General features: G+C 31.1%; 1 protein-coding gene across 5 annotated transcripts in view; it reads right to left on the bottom strand.

Moving 5' to 3' along the window:
• The window catches only part of LOC129751258 (syntaxin-1A), a 154,700-nt gene that overhangs the window by 5,278 nt on the left and 125,591 nt on the right, over positions 1-23,831 (bottom strand). For 3 of the 5 annotated variants that reach the window (XM_055746647.1, XM_055746648.1, XM_055746649.1), the window contains exon 9: positions 9,727-10,165. In XM_055746647.1, the coding sequence (XP_055602622.1) occupies positions 10,085-10,165 (81 nt within the window). In that variant the 3' untranslated portion in view covers positions 9,727-10,084. Of the gene's footprint in view, positions 1-9,726; positions 10,166-18,603; positions 20,500-23,831 lie in introns of all 5 variants that reach the window. The other 2 variants (XM_055746650.1, XM_055746651.1) reach the window with 1 other exon arrangement.

The raw sequence follows: 23,831 nt of genomic DNA, 5'->3' as shown, positions 1-23,831 counted from the left end.
AGGATTACACTCGGAAGCCGAACTGAAAACAGTGATGGTTACTCCCGGCTCTTTGTTGTTTGAGAAGAGCCGACCAACCCTGCCTGTGTGCCAGTGTTTCATGAAAAAATTTAAAATAATTTCGAAAAAAAAAAAAAAAAATCGGAATCCACAGTAATTTTTTTAAAATTGGCAGGCTTTGCTTGCTAGAGCTTTCAATAATTTCATGAAATGTTTTGCCAGGGTTATGTACATAAATCAGCTAAATTATTGGCTTCATTCAATATTTTCTTTCCTAAACGAACCAGATCTCTCAAAATATTCTTTCCTTTAGTGAAAATGAATCGATTGGACATAGTTTCAGGCGCCAGTGACTTTTTTACCCCCTAATTCCGCTATAATTTGTAAGCAATCCAGAAAAACACTAATTTAGACTAAAAATTTTTATACAAAGACCTTGTATGTTTTTTTCCGAGCAATCGAATGAAGACTTTTTGAGCCACCACACGCTTCAGAAAATGAAGTTATGACTGATATGATTATGACGACCCTCGAATCCCCTATATTTTTCAATTAATTCAGAAAAATGCATATTTGGACTTGACTTTTTTCAACCAAATGTGAATTTTCTGTGATTTTTTCCGAGGAATCGAATTAAGGCTGTTTTAGCCACCGCACTTTTTAACTTCAATTCCTCAACATATTTCAATTAATTTAGAAAAATTCATGTTCGGTCTTGAAATTTTTTAACCAAATTAGACTTATATTCTGTGATTTTTTCCAAGAAATCAAGTAAATGCTATCGGAGCAACCGCACGCATCGGCAACTGAAGTGATGGCCGTTTTACCCCCAATTTCCCATCATTTTTAACATAGTTCAGAAAAAGCTTATTCGCATTGAAAGATTTTGCAGCGAATGAGACATATCTAGTATGTTTTTTTCCAATGAATCGAATCTCTTATAAACTGGCGCCATAAGAAAAATCATTGAAATTTATAAGATTGTCTTATGACGCGAATGAATTCTTCAAATGAACGCCTACTTCGTTGAGAGGTTTTTGCTTTTCATAAGAGGGTCTTATGAAAACAGAAAATGTCATGTTCGATGAGGATAACTCAAGATAATTGATATTAAAAACATTTTATTTATTTTCTAGCTTGTTTCTATCTAGTTTGTTACATCATTAGCTCTAACAGCAGCACACAACTACCCGGTTCCAACACATTTATTCTGCCGCATCGGATCCTTTAATTTTTTACTTTTTCCCGGTCAATATGCTGAAAAGTAAACAAAAAATAATGTGTTTGAGTTTACAAATAATATCAACGTTTAAACTTACCATTAAGAATGAGATAATCACTTATCTTTTAGGAAAACTATAATGGTTTCACGCCTCGTGTGACGATGAAAAATAATGACTGATGGAATGAATGTGTTCATTATTTTTTCACAAAACCGCTTCTTCTATTTTTCATAAGAACTTACTTTGAAAATTGGAAGAATTTCATAAGACTCTTATGAAAATCAATTTTACACTCTAAAAAGCGGTTCATAAGATGCATCTTATGAGAATCATAATAAGAATTTGCCTGAGTGTAGGTTCACTAGTAGCCATGCATCATTTTGCCCGAGAGCTTGATTTATGGGGATTTTTTATTTTATTTTGGTATATGACGGATTTGCGCCGGGGGTCTTCAGATCTTTCCCAAATTGAAAATTTGGTTCCTTTTTACGACTTTAAAACACATGAATTTTTTCAGATTTCTAACATTTTTATTGTTCGAGATTTGGTAAGATTGTTTTGAAGATAAAATAAAACCATATTTGAAAGCTTCATAACTCTGTTATTTTTCAACGGAAATCATAAAATAGCACATCAAAACACATTGAAAGAAATAATAACAAAAAATTTCTTGTTTTGCATCGAAAACAAACGAATGTAGAAAAACTGCACTCACATATTCACGCGCTTCTAATAACATGGGAATAAAAGTACTTATCGATCAGGTGAAGAACACTATTTTTTCGTGCTTTATAGAGTGTTTGCAGCAAAACTGACTCCAAGTTTCATCTAATAATCTATGTAAGTATCATATTGCTAATATGTACCACCTAGTATTACCAATAATGGGAATGTTGCTTTTACAGCCTGGTCATATACTGAGTACATTAACTTTTCGATCAAAGATCATTGAATGCCAATAATAGAATAGTTTTAAGTTCATGTGTTTGGGAACACAAAAAAGTGGTTAAAAAATCAAATATAAACATGCTTCATACAGTTTTTATATCGGGAGTTAAGCACTGGACACTAAAATCCTTCAGGTATCAGAATGGGGGTAGGCTCAATAGCGGCACGTTATCCAAACATACGGGTAAATTGTGCCAAGCCTTTTTTTATCCAAGATTTCATCATTTACCTGAGAAACCTGAAAAACCTATAAAAGGAAGAAATAAATTCAATCTATTTAAGATGGCATAAAGCCTATCCACTAGGGATTATTAGCATTAAAGCTCTTTTCTACATTCGGTAAGGAATGATAGCATGTCTTTTAAGTTTAATTTCTCAAACTCAGATTCGCTTATAGCGTAAGATCCCAGAGTACGAAAACATAGACTGGCAAATGAGGGACAGTTACATATAAGATGGAAGGGATCTTCCACATCTGACTCACAACTACCACATACTGGAGATTCAGCACGCTGAATGTTGTGCATGTAATAGTTGAATTCACAATGACCGGAGAGTGCTTTGATCAAGATGCTGCAATCAGATTTACTTAAAGTTAGCAAGTAACTCGATATGATTGGAGATGGTTTTTCTAAAAATAATTTAGTTTGGCGACAAGTGTCCAACTCTTCCCAGTATCGTTTATGCTGGTTAGAGGACCAAGTTTGAATTTGGTTTCTGAACCAACATGGCAATATTGGGACAGCCGGCTCTGGTCCGTAAAATTCCTTTTCCGATCCAGCTCTAGCGAGTTCGTCGGCGCATTCATTTCCTAAAATTCCCTTATGTCCGGGAACCCATAGAAGGTTTAATCCATTGCTTTCAGCAAGTTCTTCGATTGCTTTCCGGCATGCGATTACCAGTTTTGATCTAGAACTGGAAGAACTATAAGTGATTTGATAGCTGCTTGGCTATCTGAACAGAAATAAATTGTTCTGAACATAATTTGAAGTGCAATTTGCACTCCATACATAATAGCATATAGCTCAGCCTGAAAGACTGTACAATATTTTCCTAGAGGTTGAGCATGTTCTATGTTCAACTCGTGACAGTAAATTCCTGCACCTGCACGGCCGTTTGATAATGATCCGTCAGTATAGAATACAATATGAGAGGACATTTGGTCCTCTACGAAACCTGACAACCATTCTTGAGGAGAAGGAAATTTGACTTTAAACCCCATATAGTTTTTATATCGGGAGTTAAGCACGGGACACCAAAATCCTTACACATTGATCAAAAACGTATGACAAAGTGAAGTAATGTTGTAGAAATAATCGTAGAGCTTAGTTCATGACCAGGGTGTAAAAAGCATCATTCCCATTAGGTAGATGCCATGCTGTGTAAACCATCGCTTTACTTTCTGCGTTCCAATAAGAAATTTATTTTATTTAAAAAAAACTAACCAAATCTAACTAAAAAAAAAATTAGAAATCTGAAAGAAGACATGTGTTTTTAAATCGTAAAAATGAACCAAATGTTCAATTTTGAGTAAGATCTGAAGACCCTCGGCGCAAATTGTCAGTAATAAAAAAAAAAGTCTCCTTATGCCAGTATTGCTTTTCCAATCATATCATCTTTGGCACATTTCAACGCATTTTCGGCACGTACAGTGATGCGTAACTAGATTTTTGTTTGTTAAAATATTAATGATTGAAAATCATCAAAATTTCCTTCTATAATTTGTTTTAGCATTTGGCGTTGAGAACCAAAAATAGGAAAAAAAAAGAGCAAAATAAGAATAGTACCACTTATGTTTTTCTATAAAAATCTAGATTTTTTTCTAAATTTTCTAAGTAAAAGTGAATAATAATGCTTTACAAATAATATAGATGCATTTTTAAGCGTCTCCTAGTATTCCGAAGGTTTTAAAGGGGGTTTTGAGAGATTTTCCTCTAGCACTAAGGAATTCGACATTTGAGCTATAATTAGTTATCGTACTGAAATCAAATCTAATGTTTTTTTTTAATTGAATTCGCCTTGGTACATTTCCGTACCTGACAATGATCACATTTTCAAAGGTGATGGGAAGTAATGGAGAAACATGAGATATCAAAGAAGAAAGGGCATAAACAACTTAAATTTCTCGAAAAAGATACTACGGCTATATAACTTTTGTCAATTTTGTAATTTTTGTCATTTTTTTCATAACTGTCACTTTTTTTACTGCTGTAATTTCTGTCATTTTTGTCATTTTTGTCGTTTTTGTCATTATTGTATTTTTAATATTTTTTCAATATTTTCGTCATTTTTGTCATTTTGAAATTTTTGAAATTTTTGTCATTTTTGTTATTTTTGTCATTTTTGTCATTTCTGTCATTTTTGTCATTTTTTGTCATTTTTGTAATTTTTGTAATTTTTGTCATTTTTGTCATTTTTGTCATTTTGTAATTTTTGTCATTTCTGTCATTTAGGTCATCTTTGTCATTTTTGTCATTTTTGTCATTTTTGTCATTTTTGTCATTTTTGTCATTTTTGTCATTTTGATCATTTTGATCATTTTTATAATTTTTGTCATTTTGGTCATTTTTATCATTTTTGTCATTTTGGTCATTTTGGTCATTTTGGTCATTTTGGTCATTTTGGTCATTTTTGTCATTTTTGTCATTTTTGTCATTTTTGTCATTTTGGTCATTTTTGTCATTTTTGTCATTTTTGTCATTTTTGTCATTTTTGTCATTTTTATCATTTTTGTCATTTTTGTCATTTTTGTCATTTTTGTCATTTTTGTCATTTTTGTCATTTTCGTCATTTTTGTCATTTTTGTCATTTTTGTCATTTTTGTCATTTTTGTCATTTTTGTCATTTTTGTCATTTTTGTCATTTTTGTCATTTTTGTCATTTTTGTCATTTTTGTCATTTTTGTCATTTTTGTCATTTTTGTCATTTTTGTCATTTTTGTCATTTTTGTCATTTTTGTCATTTTTGTCATTTTTGTCATTTTTGTCATTTTTGTCATTTTTGTCATTTTTGTCATTTTTGTCATTTTTGTCATTTCTGTCATTTTTGTCATTTTTGTCATTTTTGTCATTTTTGTCATTTTTGTCATTTTTGTCATTTTGTCGTTTTGAAATTTTTGTCATTTTTGTAATTTTTAGCATTTTTTTCACTTTTGTCATTTTTGTCATTATTGTCATTTTTGTGATTTTTGTATTTTGGACATTTAGGCCATTTTTGTCATTTTTGTCATTATTGTAATTTTAATCATTTCTGTGATTTTTGTATTTTGGTCATTTAGGCCATTTTTAAAATTTTTGTCATTTTTGTCCTTTTGTCGTTTTGATCATTTTTGTAACTTTTGTCATTTTTGTCATTATTGTCATTTTTGTCAATTTTGTCAATTTTGTCATTTCAATATTTTGGTCATATTTGTCATTTTGATCATTTTTGTAATTTTTGTCGTTTTTGTTATTTTTGTCAATTTTGTCATTTTTGCCATTTCTGTCACTTTTGCCATCTTTATCATTTTGTCATTTTTGTCATTTTTGTCATTTCTTTTTTTAATTTTTGTCATTTTTGTTTTTTTTTTCATTTTTGTCATCTTTATCTTTTCGGTAATTTGTGTCATTTTTGTAATTTTGGTCATTTTTTGTAATTTTTGTCATTTTTGTCATTTTTGTCATTTTTGTCATTTTTGTTATTTTTGTCATTTTTGTCATTTTTGTCATTTTTGTCATTTTTGTCATTTTTGTCATTTTTGTCATTTTTGTCATTTCTGTCATTTTTGTCATTTTTGTCATTTTTGTCATTTTTGTCATTTTGTCGTTTTGAAATTTTTGTCATTTTTGTAATTTTTGTCATTTTTTTCACTTTTGTCATTTTTGTCATTATTGTCATTTTTGTGATTTTTGTATTTTGGACATTTAGGCCATTTTTGTCATTTTTGTCATTATTGTAATTTTAATCATTTCTGTGATTTTTGTATTTTGGTCATTTAGGCCATTTTTAAAATTTTTGTCATTTTTGTCCTTTTGTCGTTTTGATCATTTTTGTAACTTTTGTCATTTTTGTCATTATTGTCATTTTTGTCAATTTTGTCAATTTTGTCATTTCAATATTTTGGTCATATTTGTCATTTTGATCATTTTTGTAATTTTTGTCGTTTTTGTTATTTTTGTCAATTTTGTCATTTTTGCCATTTCTGTCACTTTTGCCATCTTTATCATTTTGTCATTTTTGTCATTTTTGTCATTTCTTTTTTTAATTTTTGTCATTTTTGTTTTTTTTTTTCATTTTTGTCATCTTTATCTTTTCGGTAATTTGTGTCATTTTTGTAATTTTGGTCATTTTTTGTAATTTTTGTAATTTTCGTCATTTTTGACAATTTGTCATTTTTGCCATTTTTGCCATTTTGTGTAATTTTTTTTAATTTTTGTAATTTTTGTCATATTTGTCATTTTTGTCATTTTTGTCACTTTTGTCACTTTTGTCACTTTTGTCATTTTTGTCATTTTCGTCATTTTTGTCATTTTTGTCATTTTTGTCGTTTTGAAATTTGTGTCATTTTCAGGGCTGGTAGCGGTTTGACAATGAAAAAGTAGTGACTTTAGTGACCAAAATTTGAAAAAAAGTGACCAAATAGTGACTTTGAGGAACGAAAAAAGTTACCAAATTGTGACTATGTAGAACGAAAAAAGTAACTTTGAAGTACAAAAAATGTGGCCCGTGCGAAGGACCCGTCCATGGGGGGGGGGGGGGATTTGGTGGTGTGGATTCGAAATTCAAATTTAGATAAAAATAATAACAATACCAAAAATAAAAAATTGAAAAGGAAAGGGGTTTCTTACACCGTTTGTCACTCATGTTCAACACACAAACTAAAAAAAATGACTGATAAACAAAATTTTGGAAACATATTACAATGAATGTTTCAAATTTTCGATAAGTCAAGAAAGTAAGAAATAAATAAGTTTCAAAAGAATTTCTTAGCAAATTTAAAATTAAAAAAATCTGAATTTTAAAATAAATGTTCTATCTTGCGTCCGGTCGTGTCCGGCAAGTTGATGAGAAAATTGAAAAAAAAACTGTACAATAAAATTCGGTAAATTTATTTAAAAATATGGAAATAAAAAAGATTAGTTTTTAAAAACATTTCAGGAAGAGTGTTTTCAATAAACATGTTTAACTATAACCATTTTGGGGCTTATTTTATTAAATTATTGATTTGGTAAATAGTGTCCTAACTCCTTAACTAGAAATTTTGTCAAATTCGGCCGAACACATTTAGTTTTGGTGATAAAGAGTTTATTACTAGTAAAATCAAATATTGATAGATAACTGATTATGGAAAAATGTCATTACAAGTGTTTTTGACATCACAGCAGAAAGTGTAAAAAAAACTTGATTCTATTTAAAACTCATCAATGCAATTAATACATTTATTTTTAACTAATATGTTTTTGATTTGAGTTTTTGTAAAAAAAAAGTGCAGAAACTTCTCAAAAGATTTTTAATTATTTTCAAAAGTCATTTCAATAACAAAAGCTAATTGAAATATTGCATACATATTTAGATTCGGGGAACCCAAATTAGTTGAAATTATCGTTTAAATTCATTGCACCTAAGAAAAATGTAAATTTTGTGTCCTTGTGTAAAAATTTTAAAACCCTTTTTTTAAGTATTTAGAAGAACAAAAAAACAGGAAATAAAGTTGAGTATGAAATTGTTTTTTTTTAAGAATATTTCATATCAACATAACATTTGTTATGACATAAAAGATTTTTTTAATAAAATAAAATGGTTCGTTTCAATCTCAATCTTAGTTACACTTCTTAATAAAAACCCATTCTAAAGACTAGATAGGGTTTTTGTATACCAAGTTTTGAGTTCCAATACAAAAGGTTGATTGAAATTAAAATTAAAATCTACAATCAAAGTTAGTTTCAATTCATGAACGTCAAATAATGTCGTAGATCGAAATGTCTCAAGCCAAGAGTGATTCATGCCGAAATTACGCCGGAGGCGAAAAAAATTTCTGACTGACTGATCAAGTAATTTACCGTTACAACCGTCAATATTAACACGCGCAGTTCAAATTACTCTTTCATTAGTCTATTTTCGGTGAAAAAAGTGACTTTTGGTGATAAAAGTGACCATTTTTCAGAAAATAGTGACTTTAGTGACCGAATGATGAAAAAAGTGACTTTTTAGTGACTGACCCAAAAAAAGTGACAAAGTCACTAAAAAGTGACTCGCTACCAGCTCTGCATTTTAGTAATTTTTAGCATTTTTGTCATTATTGTCATTTTTGTCATTTTTGTCATTTTTGTCATTTTTGTCATTTTTGTCATTTTTGTCATTTTTGTCATTTTTGTCATTTTTGTCATTTTTGTCATTTTTGTCATTTTTGTCATTTTTGTCATTTTTGTCATTTTTGTCATTTTTGTCATTTTTGTCATTTTTGTCATTTTTGTCATTTTTCCCATTTTTGTCATTTTTGTCGTTTTTGTCATTTTTGTCATTTTTGTCAGGTTTGTCATTTTTGTCATTTTTGTCATTTTTGTCATTTTTGTCATTTTTGTCATTCTCTTGAAATTTTCAAGGCAATCATGCGGTATTAAGTACTTATTTCTTGACCTAAATCATCCAGCACATCCTAATCATTCCCGAAAATGGGTCTAAATTCCGTTTAACAGCAAGATAGTGCTGCCATCTACAACTAAAAACTGCAGAAATGGTGTTTGTCTGATTAAAACATTAATATTTTTAATAAGCCTTTTTTGGATTCAAATTCATTCTAGATCGATGTTTCATCATTTCACGTCATGTTAATGGAGGAATTAAGCAGTTCCGTCAAGTATTGTAGCTCGAATGTCAAATTTCTCAATGATAGAGAAAAATCTCTTGAAAACCCCTGTAAAACCTTTTGAATACTAGAAAACGCCTTAAAATGCAGTCATCTATTCAAATAATTCGTAAAAGTATTATTATTCACATTTATATGAGTAATTTTAAGGAAATATCTAAATCTTGTAGAAAAAACATAACTGGTACTATTTTTATTTCGCACCCTGTTTTTCCTATTTTTGGTCCTTACCGCCAATTACTTCATCCAAAAAAAAAATGTCAACTTATGCTTGATTTATCCGTTAATCAATTTAAAACAAATTGTGGAAGGAAATATTGATGATTTCAAATATTAATATTTTAACAAACAACAATCTTAGTGGTACTATTCTTGTTTTGGTCACTGTAATTTGCTCCGATCGGCATTGAATTTGAACCTTTTTCTTTAGGTGTGATTTTTGAATGAAAAATTTTGTTTTCATAAACAAATTTCCACTAAAATAAACACTAATTCAGGACTGTGTGAATCGTTTCCAAAATTTTGATCACTATTTGTGGCAGTAGAAACAACCAAAAAAGTTATCTGAAGTGTAAAAATCTATAAATTTGAAATTTTCATACAAGGCTTGCAGCGGTCTATTGGACATCCTTTCCAAATGTTTCCCCCATTTTTTTTTTAATTTTTCGAATGTGTTGAAAATACTATGATAGGAGTAAAAATAATACTTACGATTACTTGTTCAGTGTAAGCGCTGCCACGAATCACCCCTCGTTGAGGGTTCTCCGCATGTCGAGAAGGAGCAAACGATTGCAAACAAACTCAGCTGTAAACTAGAGATAGGATTGAGGGCATCCTGCGTCCGCCTAGTTGTTGATTCACGACCTTTCTGATGTTTCCCGTTGAATTTTCTTTCGGTGAAAAGGCTGGCAACTGTTTTCTCTTGTTCTTTCCTTAACTGTAAGAAACTTATTTTGTGAAGTGTGATGTCCGTTTAGCGCTCTCGATGATTGATTAATATTATTTTGTTGCACTCTTCTTTTTTGTTGGTGGTTTTTGAAGTTGTTGTTGCTGTTGATCTTTTTTTTATTTAAAAACCGAAATATCCGGCAATCGTCGATGCAATCACTATCAACAGAATGCTCACACATATCAGAATTATAATCTTCTTCTGCTCTCAACGAAGAGGGTGGTGTACCGAAAAGATTCCGTTTTGTTTTCATTGGTAAGCATGTTTGTGGTGGGTGGAAAAAAGGTGTAGCAAAGATTGGACGAGATAAAGTTAGAGATTAGTAAAAAGTTTGCTGCCGAAAAAAAAGGAGAAATCAAAACTTGACCAAACAACACCAGCTGAGAAATGTTGCCACAAGAGTAGAACGCAAAAGATGGAAAATGACAGAAACCAAAACGCATAAACTGAATAAAAACTGAAGAGCTTTATTTGTCGATAAAATTTATTATTAACAGTTTGTTCGCAGATATTAAGACATTCAGGTGAACGACTTCACCGCTAAAAAATTGTTTAAAAAAAATGTCTTAATTGGACTACACGCTTATCTTATAATAAGTAAAATAACAATCACTTGGTCTTGGGACGAGACTTAACTTAAAAACTAATGGCAAAACAATGAGACACAACTTAAATTTAAAAAAAAGAAGGTATAATAATTTAGTGAACGTTTTAATCTTCAATTGGTTTAGTAGTGTACAACTCGAAACGTGTGGGTGAAACACGATGGGAGCAAAAGGGATTTTTTATAAATAAACTTATAAAACGTAAGAACTAGCATTCCTCGGACATACGACGCCCACGACACTGTACTGTACACAATCATTCGCTTATAATTAATTATTCAGACATTAGGAGAACTTAAAAAAAGAAAAAAATTGGGGAACACGAAATCATTCTTGCTGTTTTTTTTTTCTGAAATGGAAGTTTAACGCTGTACAATTTAAGAAACGTTAAGATCTTTTAAGGGCCCAACGGATTTCTTCGGGTAAATCACTATTAATTCTATTTTTTAGGAAGGGACGTGGTTTGCTAAAATTTAGAAAAATTTGATCGTTTTACTCTATTAACAAAATAATGCTGGGAAGGGATATTTTATGCATTAAATTACTTAAGAAACAATGCTTTTAATAAATGCATAGTTTTTTTTGTCTGTTTAGGGTAAAGGGATTTACACGGGACGTTACCTACAGGGCGCAATATTTCTACTGCAAGTATCGTTTACTGGTACGGTTGTGGGTAATTATTGTTATTGGTACCTACTATAAAATGCTTTTTTTTCTAGCACACAATCGCGATTTGGTACATTCTATTCCAATTGAAAAAAACTTTAAAAATATACAAGTTAACCTAGGATAAGACTGATGATGCAAAACCGAAGAGAACTGTGAATTTGATACAAATGAATTTCGAAGGCATTTTAATAACCATTTGGTTTACGAAACTAAATTATTTAGGCTGGCTGGTGTTAATCATGAGCTGAGCGAAGTTTCTTATTTGATTATCTACATAACTATGAATAGTTTTCGAAGTTTCATTTAGTTTTCTGTGGTTTTAAGTCTTCTTTAGACATCCTACTTTGTCGGAATCATGGAACATCTCATTCCTTTTAGGTATTTCTTATTTCTTGACATTTTCATCCTACAGGCTACAGGATGATTCAATCCTCCACAATGCTTTCAAATTTAATTTCACACTGGGTGTCCCGGTAAACTTTGTTCTACCAGAAGTTTAAACAAAAATTTAAAAAAATGTTGAACTGTTAGCATGTTTTTTTTAATCTCTGCCGAAAACCTTTGAACAAATTAGGCTATTTGAAGTAGAATTCCATGAGTTATGTTATAACGTAGAATTTCTGTACTTATTGAGTAGAATAAATGCCGAACAAATCGTTTTCCCAAAGATTTAAAAACTGATGCCGTAGAAGGTGTTTTTAATTTGTGTGGAAGTCTCACTTTCGGGATGTTTTCAAATTTGAATAAAATCTCTCGAAAATATTCGAAATGGATCGTATTCTACATAAATGTTGTGCGAAAGTTAAAAATTTCAAACTTCAAATCGTTTTCAAAGAAGGGAACAAAAGCTCCAATAAAATACATTTCATTACTTAGTTATGTCAAAACCTATGTGTTTCAAACTCAAAATCTCTCGAAAGTTATTCGAAATGTGTCTTATTTAACAATGATTTAGTATTGGACAGCTCTTATACTTGTCCTGGCCTGCAACGTAAGATTTCACAAATATTATATGATCCACACCGATTTGGGCCACTTCAACGCCGTTGGAAGCATAATTGTCACATGTTACAAAAAGGCAAAACGAAAAAAACGTGGTCAAAGTTCACGATCATTATATATTATTTTGCTGTTATCGCAAATACATGATCCTATCATACGAGCCTCGATTGAATTATTAGAAAATGGACTATTTTTTTCAGTGAAAATTCCTGTGTGAACTTATGACGCCAAATTCTACGAATAGTCGGAAAATGGAGGCATATCTGTAATACCACGAACATTTTCCCAGGAAATAATAAAAAAAAAAAAGAGTAAAATCAACTGAAACATCTAAATCTAAAAAGGTAGGGTTTACCTCGTCGAGGTAAAACACTCGCCTAACAAAAAGGTAAAGTTTACCTGAATCGGGCTGGCAAAAAAGGTCGAATTCACCTAGAAAAAAGATATATCCCAAAAAAAACGGTTAAATCTCGTAGCAAGGTGAAGATGGATTGAATTGAATTGAATTGAATTGAGCAGAAAAAAAATACAATTCACCGAGAAAAGAAGGTAAAACGATAAAAGGTACCTTCTACCTCATCGTGGTAAAACTTTCTTGTAGTGAGGTGAAATTCACCTGGATTGAGCTAAACAAATCTGTACAATTCACCTTGAAAAAAGGTAACAATTTTCTGAAACCGATTATTGATCAATAAACCTCCAGGTTGAGCTGTTATTTCATTGAGAAGCTAGATTTGAATTCGTGTGCAAAATGCGAAAATCAGAACGAAGCAGTGAATTTATCTAAAATTTCATTTAGTTCTGCAAGATTTCTTAAATTTTTTCTTCCATAATAGATTGGGCCAGTAAAATTTACCGTTAACTGTCTGTGGCTGTTGCGGAATGATGTGGAAAACACTTCAAAGCGCGTTTTCCACATCACTACGGGGCAGTCACAGACGGTTAATATTATCCTCCAGCTGGCAGGATGATTCAATCGAAGAAGAGAATGAAGAATATTTTAAAAAAAGGTAAAATTCACCTTTTTACTAGGTGAATGAAAAAAAGGTAAAATTCCCTTTTTTCTAGGTAAATTTTCCGAGACAGATGAGTGTAAAAAATCACCTCTGCTTCTCGGTAAATTTTAGGCTTTGGTTTATTTTCCGTGTTTGATTTGGCATTTCTTGTTCGGCGCATGTGATTTATTCGTGAATTGTAGTTTAAATTGTAAGAATCAGGTCCGGGTCGGATTATCCGAAAGTTTCGTGGCACTCCTCACCTTTCAATTACTAATTCGAATCATTTCCTGCCATCAACATTTGTCAACAAATTTTGAATTTTGACTGTTTTGTCAAAAAATTCATATCGAAACTCAAAAGTCTGGAAATGCTGGAAGAAATGACAAAAGTCTGGAAGTTTGGATCCTTGAAAAATGTCTGACAAAAGTCCAAAAAGTCTTGAAGAACGAGACAAAATCTGAAAGGTCATTAGTTGGACGCATCATTGCCACATGTGACATTTTGACGTTTTGGAGTTGTGAAAAATTTGTCATATTGGATTGGACGCATTTTTGTCACAATCAAGAAAAAAATGTAAGACTATTTCGGAACGTCTGAATGGATTTTCACCAAACTTGACATACGTGTCCCCGATAGTAGGGAGGAGATCCCGGAGATATAAATAGGGGGAAGATTCTCCTTAAATTTACTGTTTTCGAGAAATCCTAGCGTGTACAAAAAAAACTGCAAACGGCTTTGGATACGAAATATACCAGAAATGTTTGTTTCACAATGTTTACTAATCATTCCGCCAGAGATACTTCATCCGAAACTTATCCCAGGACCGTATCTACTGTAAACGGATTGATTGACCTCTTCTGTTATCGCTTCTCTCGCGGTTGCGATATTTTCATCACGCCAGCTGACAATTTGTTAAACTGTTGAAGCAGTGGAGTTTTCGTTGAAAAATGTTGCAAAATGGCAGGAAATGATTCGAATTAGTAATTGAAAAGTGAGGAATGCCACGAATATGTTAGAAACATCGCCATTCAGATTTTTCAAGACATTTTTGAAAAACAGTGGGCATATCAGCAGCCATTGGCAATTTTGTAATGATAGATCTTTTCGAAAGTCGCAGGGGGTTTTAAAAAAAAAAACAAATCACTTCGTTATATAAAAATCGGCCTTTCAACCAATTTTGATGATAATCGCTTAAAAGTTGAAAGAGTTGTGCGGAATTTCACAGTAAATTTGAAGAAAAAGTTACATTAAATAAAATAAATTAACTCTTTATGGCAAATTGATTGAAATCACTTGCAAATGGTTCCAGTTGAGTTGGACTTTACATAATAAGATAGTATAAAATGTTGTCTGAAGTCAGTTTAAATCGGATATGACAGAAAGTCCGCCAAGTTTTGAAATTTTTTAAATAATTTTGCTCCCACGCGAGCTTTAAGTAAGAAAATCATCGTCATAATCTCTCTGCAATTAGCAGTGCATCCAAATGGCTAAACATCAGATGGGAATTGAGTAATATCACAGATGAACAGATGTACAAGCTAAGCATTGACATATGTGTAAAGGCCCAACGACCGTTTTGAATTAATTTTATGTTTTTTGGTTGAGCCACCAGATGTCTGCAAGGACATCGGAGAAAATTGGCAAGAAGAAAGTGCAATGTCTATTAGTTAGTTATGAAAACGTCATATTACTATTTGACGAGTTTCGAGCAAATTGAATTTGTTACCCATTTGTGATTTGAAAAATTTTAGCTTAAAGCTGTTTTAACAATTGCTGCAAACTAGCATGAAGCACAAAATAGAAAAAAGATATGTTACGAGAAAATGTACGCTCAGAGATTTGATTTCAAACTCAACTGGATTCGATAACTGGTTCGTCTGGCTTGTTCAATATTGTTAGTTAGTCTCTTGAGTAAAAAGAATGAAGGTAAAATGAACCAGATAAATTTACCTTGTTGTGAATCTATATTGAAGCCGTCCATTCTACAACGATGTTAGTTAGAAAGGTTCAAAAGTTGATTCGGTTTGTTTAAATGATAGCATTCAAAATTTTGCACTGCTTTCTGGAATTTTATAGTTTAAGATAGTACATCTATTTGTTATTTCGGCAGTGTTTATAGTGAAAAAAAATATGATGATACTTTTTCTCTCAGCTTAAAGTTATTCGTGGGTATTTTGGTTTTATATAACAATTAATCTAATTTTTTTATTTATGAGTCAAAAAACCATTGCGCCCTTTCGAAAAATTATTACTTTTAAAAACATTATCTTAAGGTTGTCAGAATTTTTTCAGCACAGCCGGACAAATTCGGACAATTTTATATAAAACTCGGCAATGACAGATTTTAAATCGTATTTTTGTCGTCCAAAAAATCCTTCAGATTATTTTTGCAAAACTTGCCAAAAATTTCCTTTTCGGAGGCATAAATAAAAAAAATTTAACAACACAATTGTTTTTTTTTTGTTTGATAAAGAGAGCTAAAGTGAATAAATCCGGGCAAAATCCGGGCTTTTTTCAATGAAATCTCGGCAACCAGGCTGGACCCGACTGTTCACAAATTTTGAATTAAATATTCTAACTCGGATAAAACCGGGTAATCTGGCAACCTTACGCTATCTAGAAACAGTGCCATCTATTGCGCCGTTCAAAAGTTACAAATCGAGCAATAGATGGCACTGTTTTCGATATTTTTCAATTGCTTCTTTAAAAGAGAGCCCTGGAAATATTACACAACATTCCGAAGATTTTTTGTTCGAGCTTGAACATCTGTTCATCTGTGGTAATATTGACCAATGAGAAAACTGGAAAATATTGTCGCTGACAACGATTCGAAACGGGGAACTGAAACGAAGGGAGAAATTTCGTAAATGATTACACAAATTGTGCAGCCAATGATTGAATTTGTGGTAATTTGTGGCAATTTGTTAGAGAAAATTAGAAGGTTTGAGTTCAAATGAGAGAAACCAGTGCTCAGAGAGAGTGAAAATGTGCTAATTGTTGCAAATTATTGCAATTTGTGGAGCAGTTGTGGAATTTTGATCATTACCACTCCAAATGCAGAGAATTTTCTGTTGATTTCAATCCCTTGATTCGAAGGCTAGGAGAACAAAATCTTGCGCTCTCTTGCATTCTTGCGATAGGTACGAATAAGGTATCGGATAGCGCCGGATTAGTGTAGTTTTCGTAGCTTCAGAAAGAAATTAAATTGATGATATTTTCAAATGTGATAAAGTGCATGGGGGAAGCGCTACACCACCCAGATTGCCCAGGAATGCTACTGCCTAGGAGCCCAGATGAAGGTATCACGGCATTCTTCTTGCGAATTGTGAGGAGCCTGAGCCTGAGCCTGATGAGGATAAGTAGATTTTTTTCAATTATACTCGGTTGACAATCTGTGTAAAAGAATTTTCATGTTTTTTTTTTTACAAAGTTTTATTTTCTTTGCAATATTTTGCAATTTCAGTTCTCTGCGTCCATTTTTGCTTTACTGCAGGAAATATTTCAAAGGAATGTTTCACTTTTTCCATGGAAACTTGAGTGCCTAAGAGCTCGCTTAACAGAACTGATCATGTAAGCTTTATCCAGCCCATCGAGCTTTTGATTTTGACGTATCTAAAACTAATTATGATAAAGAGCTTAGCGAACGTTTGGGCGTTTTTTCTGTTTCGTTAAATTTGAATTGCTGTAAAAAGTGAATCATAATGATTGAAACATTTTTACCTGAATGGAGGAACGCTTTGTTAGTCTATTATATTTGGTAATAAAAGAATTTGTGATAGGCTAGAAGAGGTTGTACCCAGCTACAGAAATTTCAAACTGCTACATTGCAGGTAACTAAGCCAAATTGCTTAGTTTTTCAACCGTTGACTAATAATTTTACTGATCATTAACCTCTCATACTATCCACAGAGTAGACGGAAAGATACGAAGGCAAAATAGCTGATCTACAGCAACCCAATTGTAATATTCTATTCTCTATTTGTTATTGCGGTCAGTTTAATGTTGGTAAGTATCGTAAATTCCTAATTCCGTAACAGCATTTGATGTATCATTTTTTCATATATACTTTTCCAAATGGCATAAATTAATATATATCAAAATATTATATTAAGCATTTGGTAGGGATCTCCACGCTTCATTCCTCCCCTGTATCCTGTATCTTTCGCGGTTTTCATCACATGGTTGACCTGGCCGTAGTAATATCTGCAATGCATAGCAACATGTAACAGATAATACGCTGAAAAGAAAAATGAAAGACGCAAGTTTTCCATTTTCCAGGATGCCTACATGTTTTGGCCATGTTGATGTAAGAAGAAGAAGAAGAAAGAAATTAAATTGATGTATGTATATTGCCTCCACTTTGGTAGGTAAATGCTGTTTTTCAACTTTCATACGATCATTCTATAATGTATATGGAACGTTTAACAAAACAGCATAAAAATATAGCTACAAAAATGTTTGCTGGGTAAGTTCTGTCGTATTTTTTGCTGATTTTTTATGGGAGCCACTCTCTCTTTCAATACAAAATGTTTCCATTTATTTCGAAATATTTTTATGCTCGAAATTTTTTGTCATTAGGTTCCTTTTTTTGCTTTGATTTTGTCTGGGACCCTCATGTCGAAAATGTTAGAAGTCATTCAGTAAAATAAGTCATATCGCTGTGTCATCACGCTCGTTTCTCAAATTGGATGCACATTCCTTGAAAGTAATTCATTTTAAATTTCATTTTTGCTTTGCAAATTGATTCTTCATTTGGATAAATAAACTTGTCATGTAAAACTTGCATGCGTTGTAAATTTCATGAATATCACAGAAAAATTGAATGAGTTGTGTCGTTTTTTCTATGAATTCCTGAGAAATTTGACGTAACAATAATATCATTTAAGGTCATTTTGGTATTTAGGGTCCTAATTTGCCCACTGTGCATCGTGCTTGGGTCGCTCAATCCATATCACGGTGTCTCTGAATGAAGAATCCTTAAAATGTTTGATACGACGTAATAAAAGCTCGCGCAAGAAATATACATTTCTGGTTTTCAAAATCGATGGAAAACTCGAACAGTACTTCTGATGAAATATTGTTCACCTTTTGATTCCAACTTGATTAGAAAAATAAAGTAGGACATTGAAAAAACATATCCTGAAAAAGGTTCCTGACATCTAACTCAGCTCAGCTCATGATTGCACAACCAGTATTTTTGTCCCTTCATTCAAACCTACAAAAAAAACAAATAAATAATTTTTACAGCCTAGTGTTGATTTTTTCAACCAAAATAAAAATTGTAAGTTAAAAATAAAATCGTTTGTCATTTGTTCACTTGGTAAGGGTAAATATGTTAATGTGAATATATAAAACATGTATGTACCTGATTGAAATTTACACGATTTGCTCAGATCGAGAGGGGGAGTGAGAGATTGACTATATTTTTTTTGTTGGGTTTTAAACTCGTTTGTTTTTTGTTTGCCTATGTACTTGGTTTGTTTTTTTTGTTTGTTTTCTGTTTCGCGACTGGATCTCTGACACACTATTTTTGCTGGATTGTTTTTTTTTTTTGTTCGTTCGTTTTTTTTATATTATTTTGTTTTGGTATGTAATAATATGCTAGCAGTAGTTACATTAGTGATATTTTTGTATACACTCTGTTTTCTCTAAAATTGTTGGATTCTGTTTCTGTTGTTGTTTGTTGTTGAAGTTGTCGTTTGCGTGATTATGTCATTCTTAACGATTTGCCTCTTACATTTTCATTTTTTTTTTTGTACAGCAAGAAGACAGGGACACACACATAGTACTAGTTGTAGTTGTAGTAGTAGAAGTATTGGTATTGGTTGTGTTGATTGGTGATCGGTTGATGACAGTTGTAGTTTGGTAGCAGTAGTAGATGGTGGAAGTAGTGGTAGTAGTAGTACTAGCAATAACAGACAGAAGACTAGCAGTAGGTGCAATTACGCAGATCGTTACGATGTCGTTTCAATTGTTGCTCTGAATGTCTCCGACTACTGGCAGAGATGTGCAAATGTGGCGATTAAAAGTCGAAGAGATGCTGTCTTGTTTTTTTGTATATATAAATAGATTCTATTTTTACAGTTGATTGACTTTTCCTTTTTTGTTTGTTGTTGTTGTGTTGATACGATTTATTGCGATATCTGTGTGTGTATGTGCTCAGGGATGCTATTGGTAGAATTCGGGGACAGGGAAAACTTCACGGCGTCACAGTCAATCTTCCGAACTGTCTTTGCTGTTGTTGAATGGACAAGTTATCCTGGCATTTCTCGACGATTGGCAGCGATCCTTCAATCAAATGCACGATTAACACAATGAACGCAAAACAAATCAGGGTCAACCGAACTCAATGTGGAGTCAATCAATCGGAACACAAACATTGATCTTGAATTAAAAGTTCGTGCCCTGAACTTTACGTCAAGCAGCAGTGCAACTCAGAAGTAGCTGTTTGGAGCCTCAGCTTAGCTCTAGAGAGCGTCAAATCCGATGAAATCTTGTTCCAAAATTTGTCACTGGATGCTGAGGAGCTGGAATAAATTCTGATATTCTTAAACTGGCTGAAAGGGTGCGGTTTGTTTTTGTAGATTTGATGTTTTTTTTTTCATTTTTGTTTCTAAGGTCTCCCTATTGAGTTTGAACTGGCGGTTGTCTGGTAATGATTGTTGATACTGGTGTTTGCTATTCGTTACAGAATTGGCTCTGTAGAACTTTTGACTTGAGTCCTTCCTCCTTCATGCTTCTTCCACTTCATTTGTGCTCTCTGTTTTCACTATGTGTTGTGTATTCCTTCGTTCTACCTATGTCTCGCCTTCTCTCGCGTTTTGTTCAGATTTGATTCGTCGTCTCTGTCATTATTTTTATTATTATTTCTACAAAGGATATCATTCCCTCCTCCTCTTCCTCTTCCGTCCTTTTTCTGCTTCATTGGTATGTGTGCTCTAAAGATCAGGTCATCGTAGTTACTGCCGTCGTGAGCAGTAGTATTAGTACTAGAACAGATAAACTGCTGTTTTGTTGCCGCGTCGCCTGCACCAGATGTCGCCAGCTTGATGAAGAGTAGTACACTAGTTGTTGTTTGTTGTTTGCTGTTGGTTGCCCGGGGGATGTCTGGAAGTCGTTTGTCGTCGTCGAGTGCGCTACCTGGTGGCCTAAACTTGCAACCGTTTTGTGTTGTTGTTGTTGTTTACATAAAGTAGCTACTAACGTACGAGGCCGCAATGAGACCGAGTACGGTGAGACATATCAGGATCATGATCTTCTTCTGCAGGGGGTGCAATCGAGAATTAAAAAAAGGGGAGAGAAATATGCACGTTGAAGAGTGAGACAGATCGATAATATCGGTGAGTAGTTGTAACGAAAGGTTAGAAAAAAAACAAATTCTAAACTAGAGATTGTTAAGAAAGAATCAATTCAAACAAACACGATTTTTCAACATATAAAGTAAACAAATGTTAGAAACAGTACGTAAAATCCTATGACTCCCGAAAAATGTAACATTACGAAAAAATTTAATTAAAAAAACATGCTTGAGACGATATAAGTTGTTCTGTCGACTGTAGCAATTGGTAAGGTAGATAAAATCTTATTAAACTTTTTCCAGTGTAAAAGTTAAACCATACTTAGAGATTCCTATCATAATCTTCTACTTCTTTCTTTACACCAGATAAAACATTTACTAAAATTTCCTAGAATGATATTCGAGCATGACTTTCCAACTTAAAATTCTTTATCATTCTTCCGGACAAAATAAAAAATGACACAAATGACAAAAATGACAAAAATGACAAAAATGACAAAAATGATAAAAATGACAAAAATGACAAAAATGACAAAATTGACAAAAATGACAAAAATGACAAAAATGACAAAAATGACAAAAATGATAAAAATGATAAAAATGATAAAAATGACAAAAATGACCAAAATGACAAAAATGACAAAAATGATAAAAATGACAAAAATGACAAAAATGACAAAAATGACAAAAATGACAAAAATGACAAAAATGACAAAAATGAAAAAATGACAAAAATGACAAAAATGACAAAAATGACAAAAATGACAAAAATGACAAAAATGACAAAAATGACAAAAATGACAAAAATGACAAAAATGACAAAAATGACAAAAATGACAAAAATGACAAAAATGACAAAAATGACAAAAATGACAAAAATGACAAAAATGACAAAAATGACAAAAATGACAAAAATGACAAAAATGACAAAAATGACAAAAATGACAAAAATGACAAAAATGACAAAAATGACAAAAATGACAAAAATGACAAAAATGACAAAAATGACAAAAATGACAAAAATGACAAAAATGACAAAAATGACAAAAATGACAAAAATGATAAAAATGACAAAAATGACAAAAATGACAAAAATGACAAAAATGACAAAAATGACAAAAATGACAAAAATGACAAAAATGACAAAAATGACAAAAATGACAAAAATGACAAAAATGACAAAAATGATAAAAATGATAAAAATGATAAAAATGACAAAAATGACCAAAATGACAAAAATGACAAAAATGACAAAAATGACAAAAATGATAAAAATGACAAAAATGACAAAAATGACAAAAATGACAAAAATGACAAAAATGACAAAAATGACAAAAATGACAAAAATGACAAAAATGACAAAAATGACAAAAATGACAAAAATGACAAAAATGACAAAAATGACAAAAATGACAAAAATGACAAAAATGACAAAAATGACAAAAATGACAAAAATGACAAAAATGACAAAAATGACAAAAATGACAAAAATGACAAAAATGACAAAAATGACAAAAATGACAAAAATGACAAAAATGAAAAAATGACAAAAATGACAAAAATGACAAAAATGACAAAAATGACAAAAATGACAAAAATGACAAAAATGACAAAAATGACAAAAATGACAAAAATGACAAAAATGACAAAAATGACAAAAATGACAAAAATGACAAAAATGACAAAAATGACAAAAATGACAAAAATGACAAAAATGACAAAAATGACAAAAATGACAAAAATGACAAAAATGACAAAAATGACAAAAATGACAAAAATGACAAAAATGACAAAAATGACAAAAATGACAAAAATGACAAAAATGACAAAAATGACAAAAATGACAAAAATGACAAAAATGACAAAAATGACAAAAATGACAAAAATGACAAAAATGACAAAAATGACAAAAATGACAAAAATGACAAAAATGACAAAAATGACAAAAATGACAAAAATGACAAAAATGACAAAAATGACAAAAATGACAAAAATGACAAAATGACAAAAATGACAAAAATGACAAAATGACAAAAATGACAAAAATGATACAAATCATTTTTGAAATTTTTGTCGATTTTATCATTTTTGTCATTTTTAACATTTTTGTCATTTTTGTCGATTTTATCATTTTTGTCACCTTTGTAAATTTTGTCCCTTTTGTCATTTTCGTAATTTTTGTAATTTTTGTAATTTTTGTAATTTTTGTCGTTTTTGTCATTTTTGTCATTTTTGTCATTTTTGTCATTTTTTTCATTTTTGTCATTTTCTTCATTTTTGTCATTTTTGTCATTTTTGTCATTTTTGCCATTTTTGTCATTTTTGTCATTTTTGTCATTTTTGTCATTTTTGTCATTTTTGTCATTTTAGTCATTTTTGTGATTTTTGTCATTTTTGTCATTTTTGTCATTTTTGTCATTTTTGTCATTTTTGTCATTTTTGTCATTTTTGTCATTTTTGTCATTTTTGTCATTTTTGTCATTTTTGTCATTTTTGTGATTTTTGTCATTTTAGTCATTTCTATCATTTTTGTCATTTTTGTCATTTTTGTGATTTTTGTCTTTTTTGTCTTTTTTGTCATTTTTGTCATTTTTGTCATTTTTGTCATTTTTGTCATTTTTGTCATTTTTGTCATTTTTGTCATTTTTGTCATTTTTGTCATTTTTGTCATTTTTGTCATTTTTGTCATTTTTGTCATTTTTGTCATTTTTGGCCTTATTTTTAATTTTTGTCATTTTTGTCATTTTTTTTTCATTTTTGTCAGTTTTGTCATTTTTGTCATTTTTGTCATTTTTGTCATTTTTGTCATTTTCGTCATTTTTGTCATTTTTGGCCTTATTTTTAATTTTTGTCATTTTTGGCCTTATTTTTAATTTTTGTCATTTTGTCATTTTTTTCATTTTTGTCACTTTTGTCATTTTTGTCATTTTTGCCATTTTTGTAATTTTTGTCATTTTTGTCATTTTTGTCATTTTAGTCATTTTTGTGATTTTTGTCTTTTTTGTCATTTTTGTCATTTTTGTCATTTTTGTCATTTCTGTCATTTTTGTCATTTTTGTCATTTTTGTCATTTTTGTCATTTTTGTCATTTTTGTCATTTTTGTCATTTTTATCATTTTTGTCATTTTTGTCATTTTTTTCATTTTTGTCACTTTGTCATTTTTGTCATTTTTGTCATTTTTGTCATTTTTGTCATTTCTTTGTCATTTTTGTCATTTTTGTCATTTTTGCCATTTTTATCATTTTTTGTCATTTTTGTCATTTCTTTCATTCTTTTCTCTTTTCTGATTTCTCTA

This window comes from Uranotaenia lowii, chromosome 3 (genome assembly GCF_029784155.1).
Source record: "Uranotaenia lowii strain MFRU-FL chromosome 3, ASM2978415v1, whole genome shotgun sequence".
Taxonomy (NCBI): domain Eukaryota; kingdom Metazoa; phylum Arthropoda; class Insecta; order Diptera; family Culicidae; genus Uranotaenia; species Uranotaenia lowii.
Note: the sequence above shows the minus strand (reverse complement) of the source record. Positions and strands in the feature narration are given on the sequence as shown.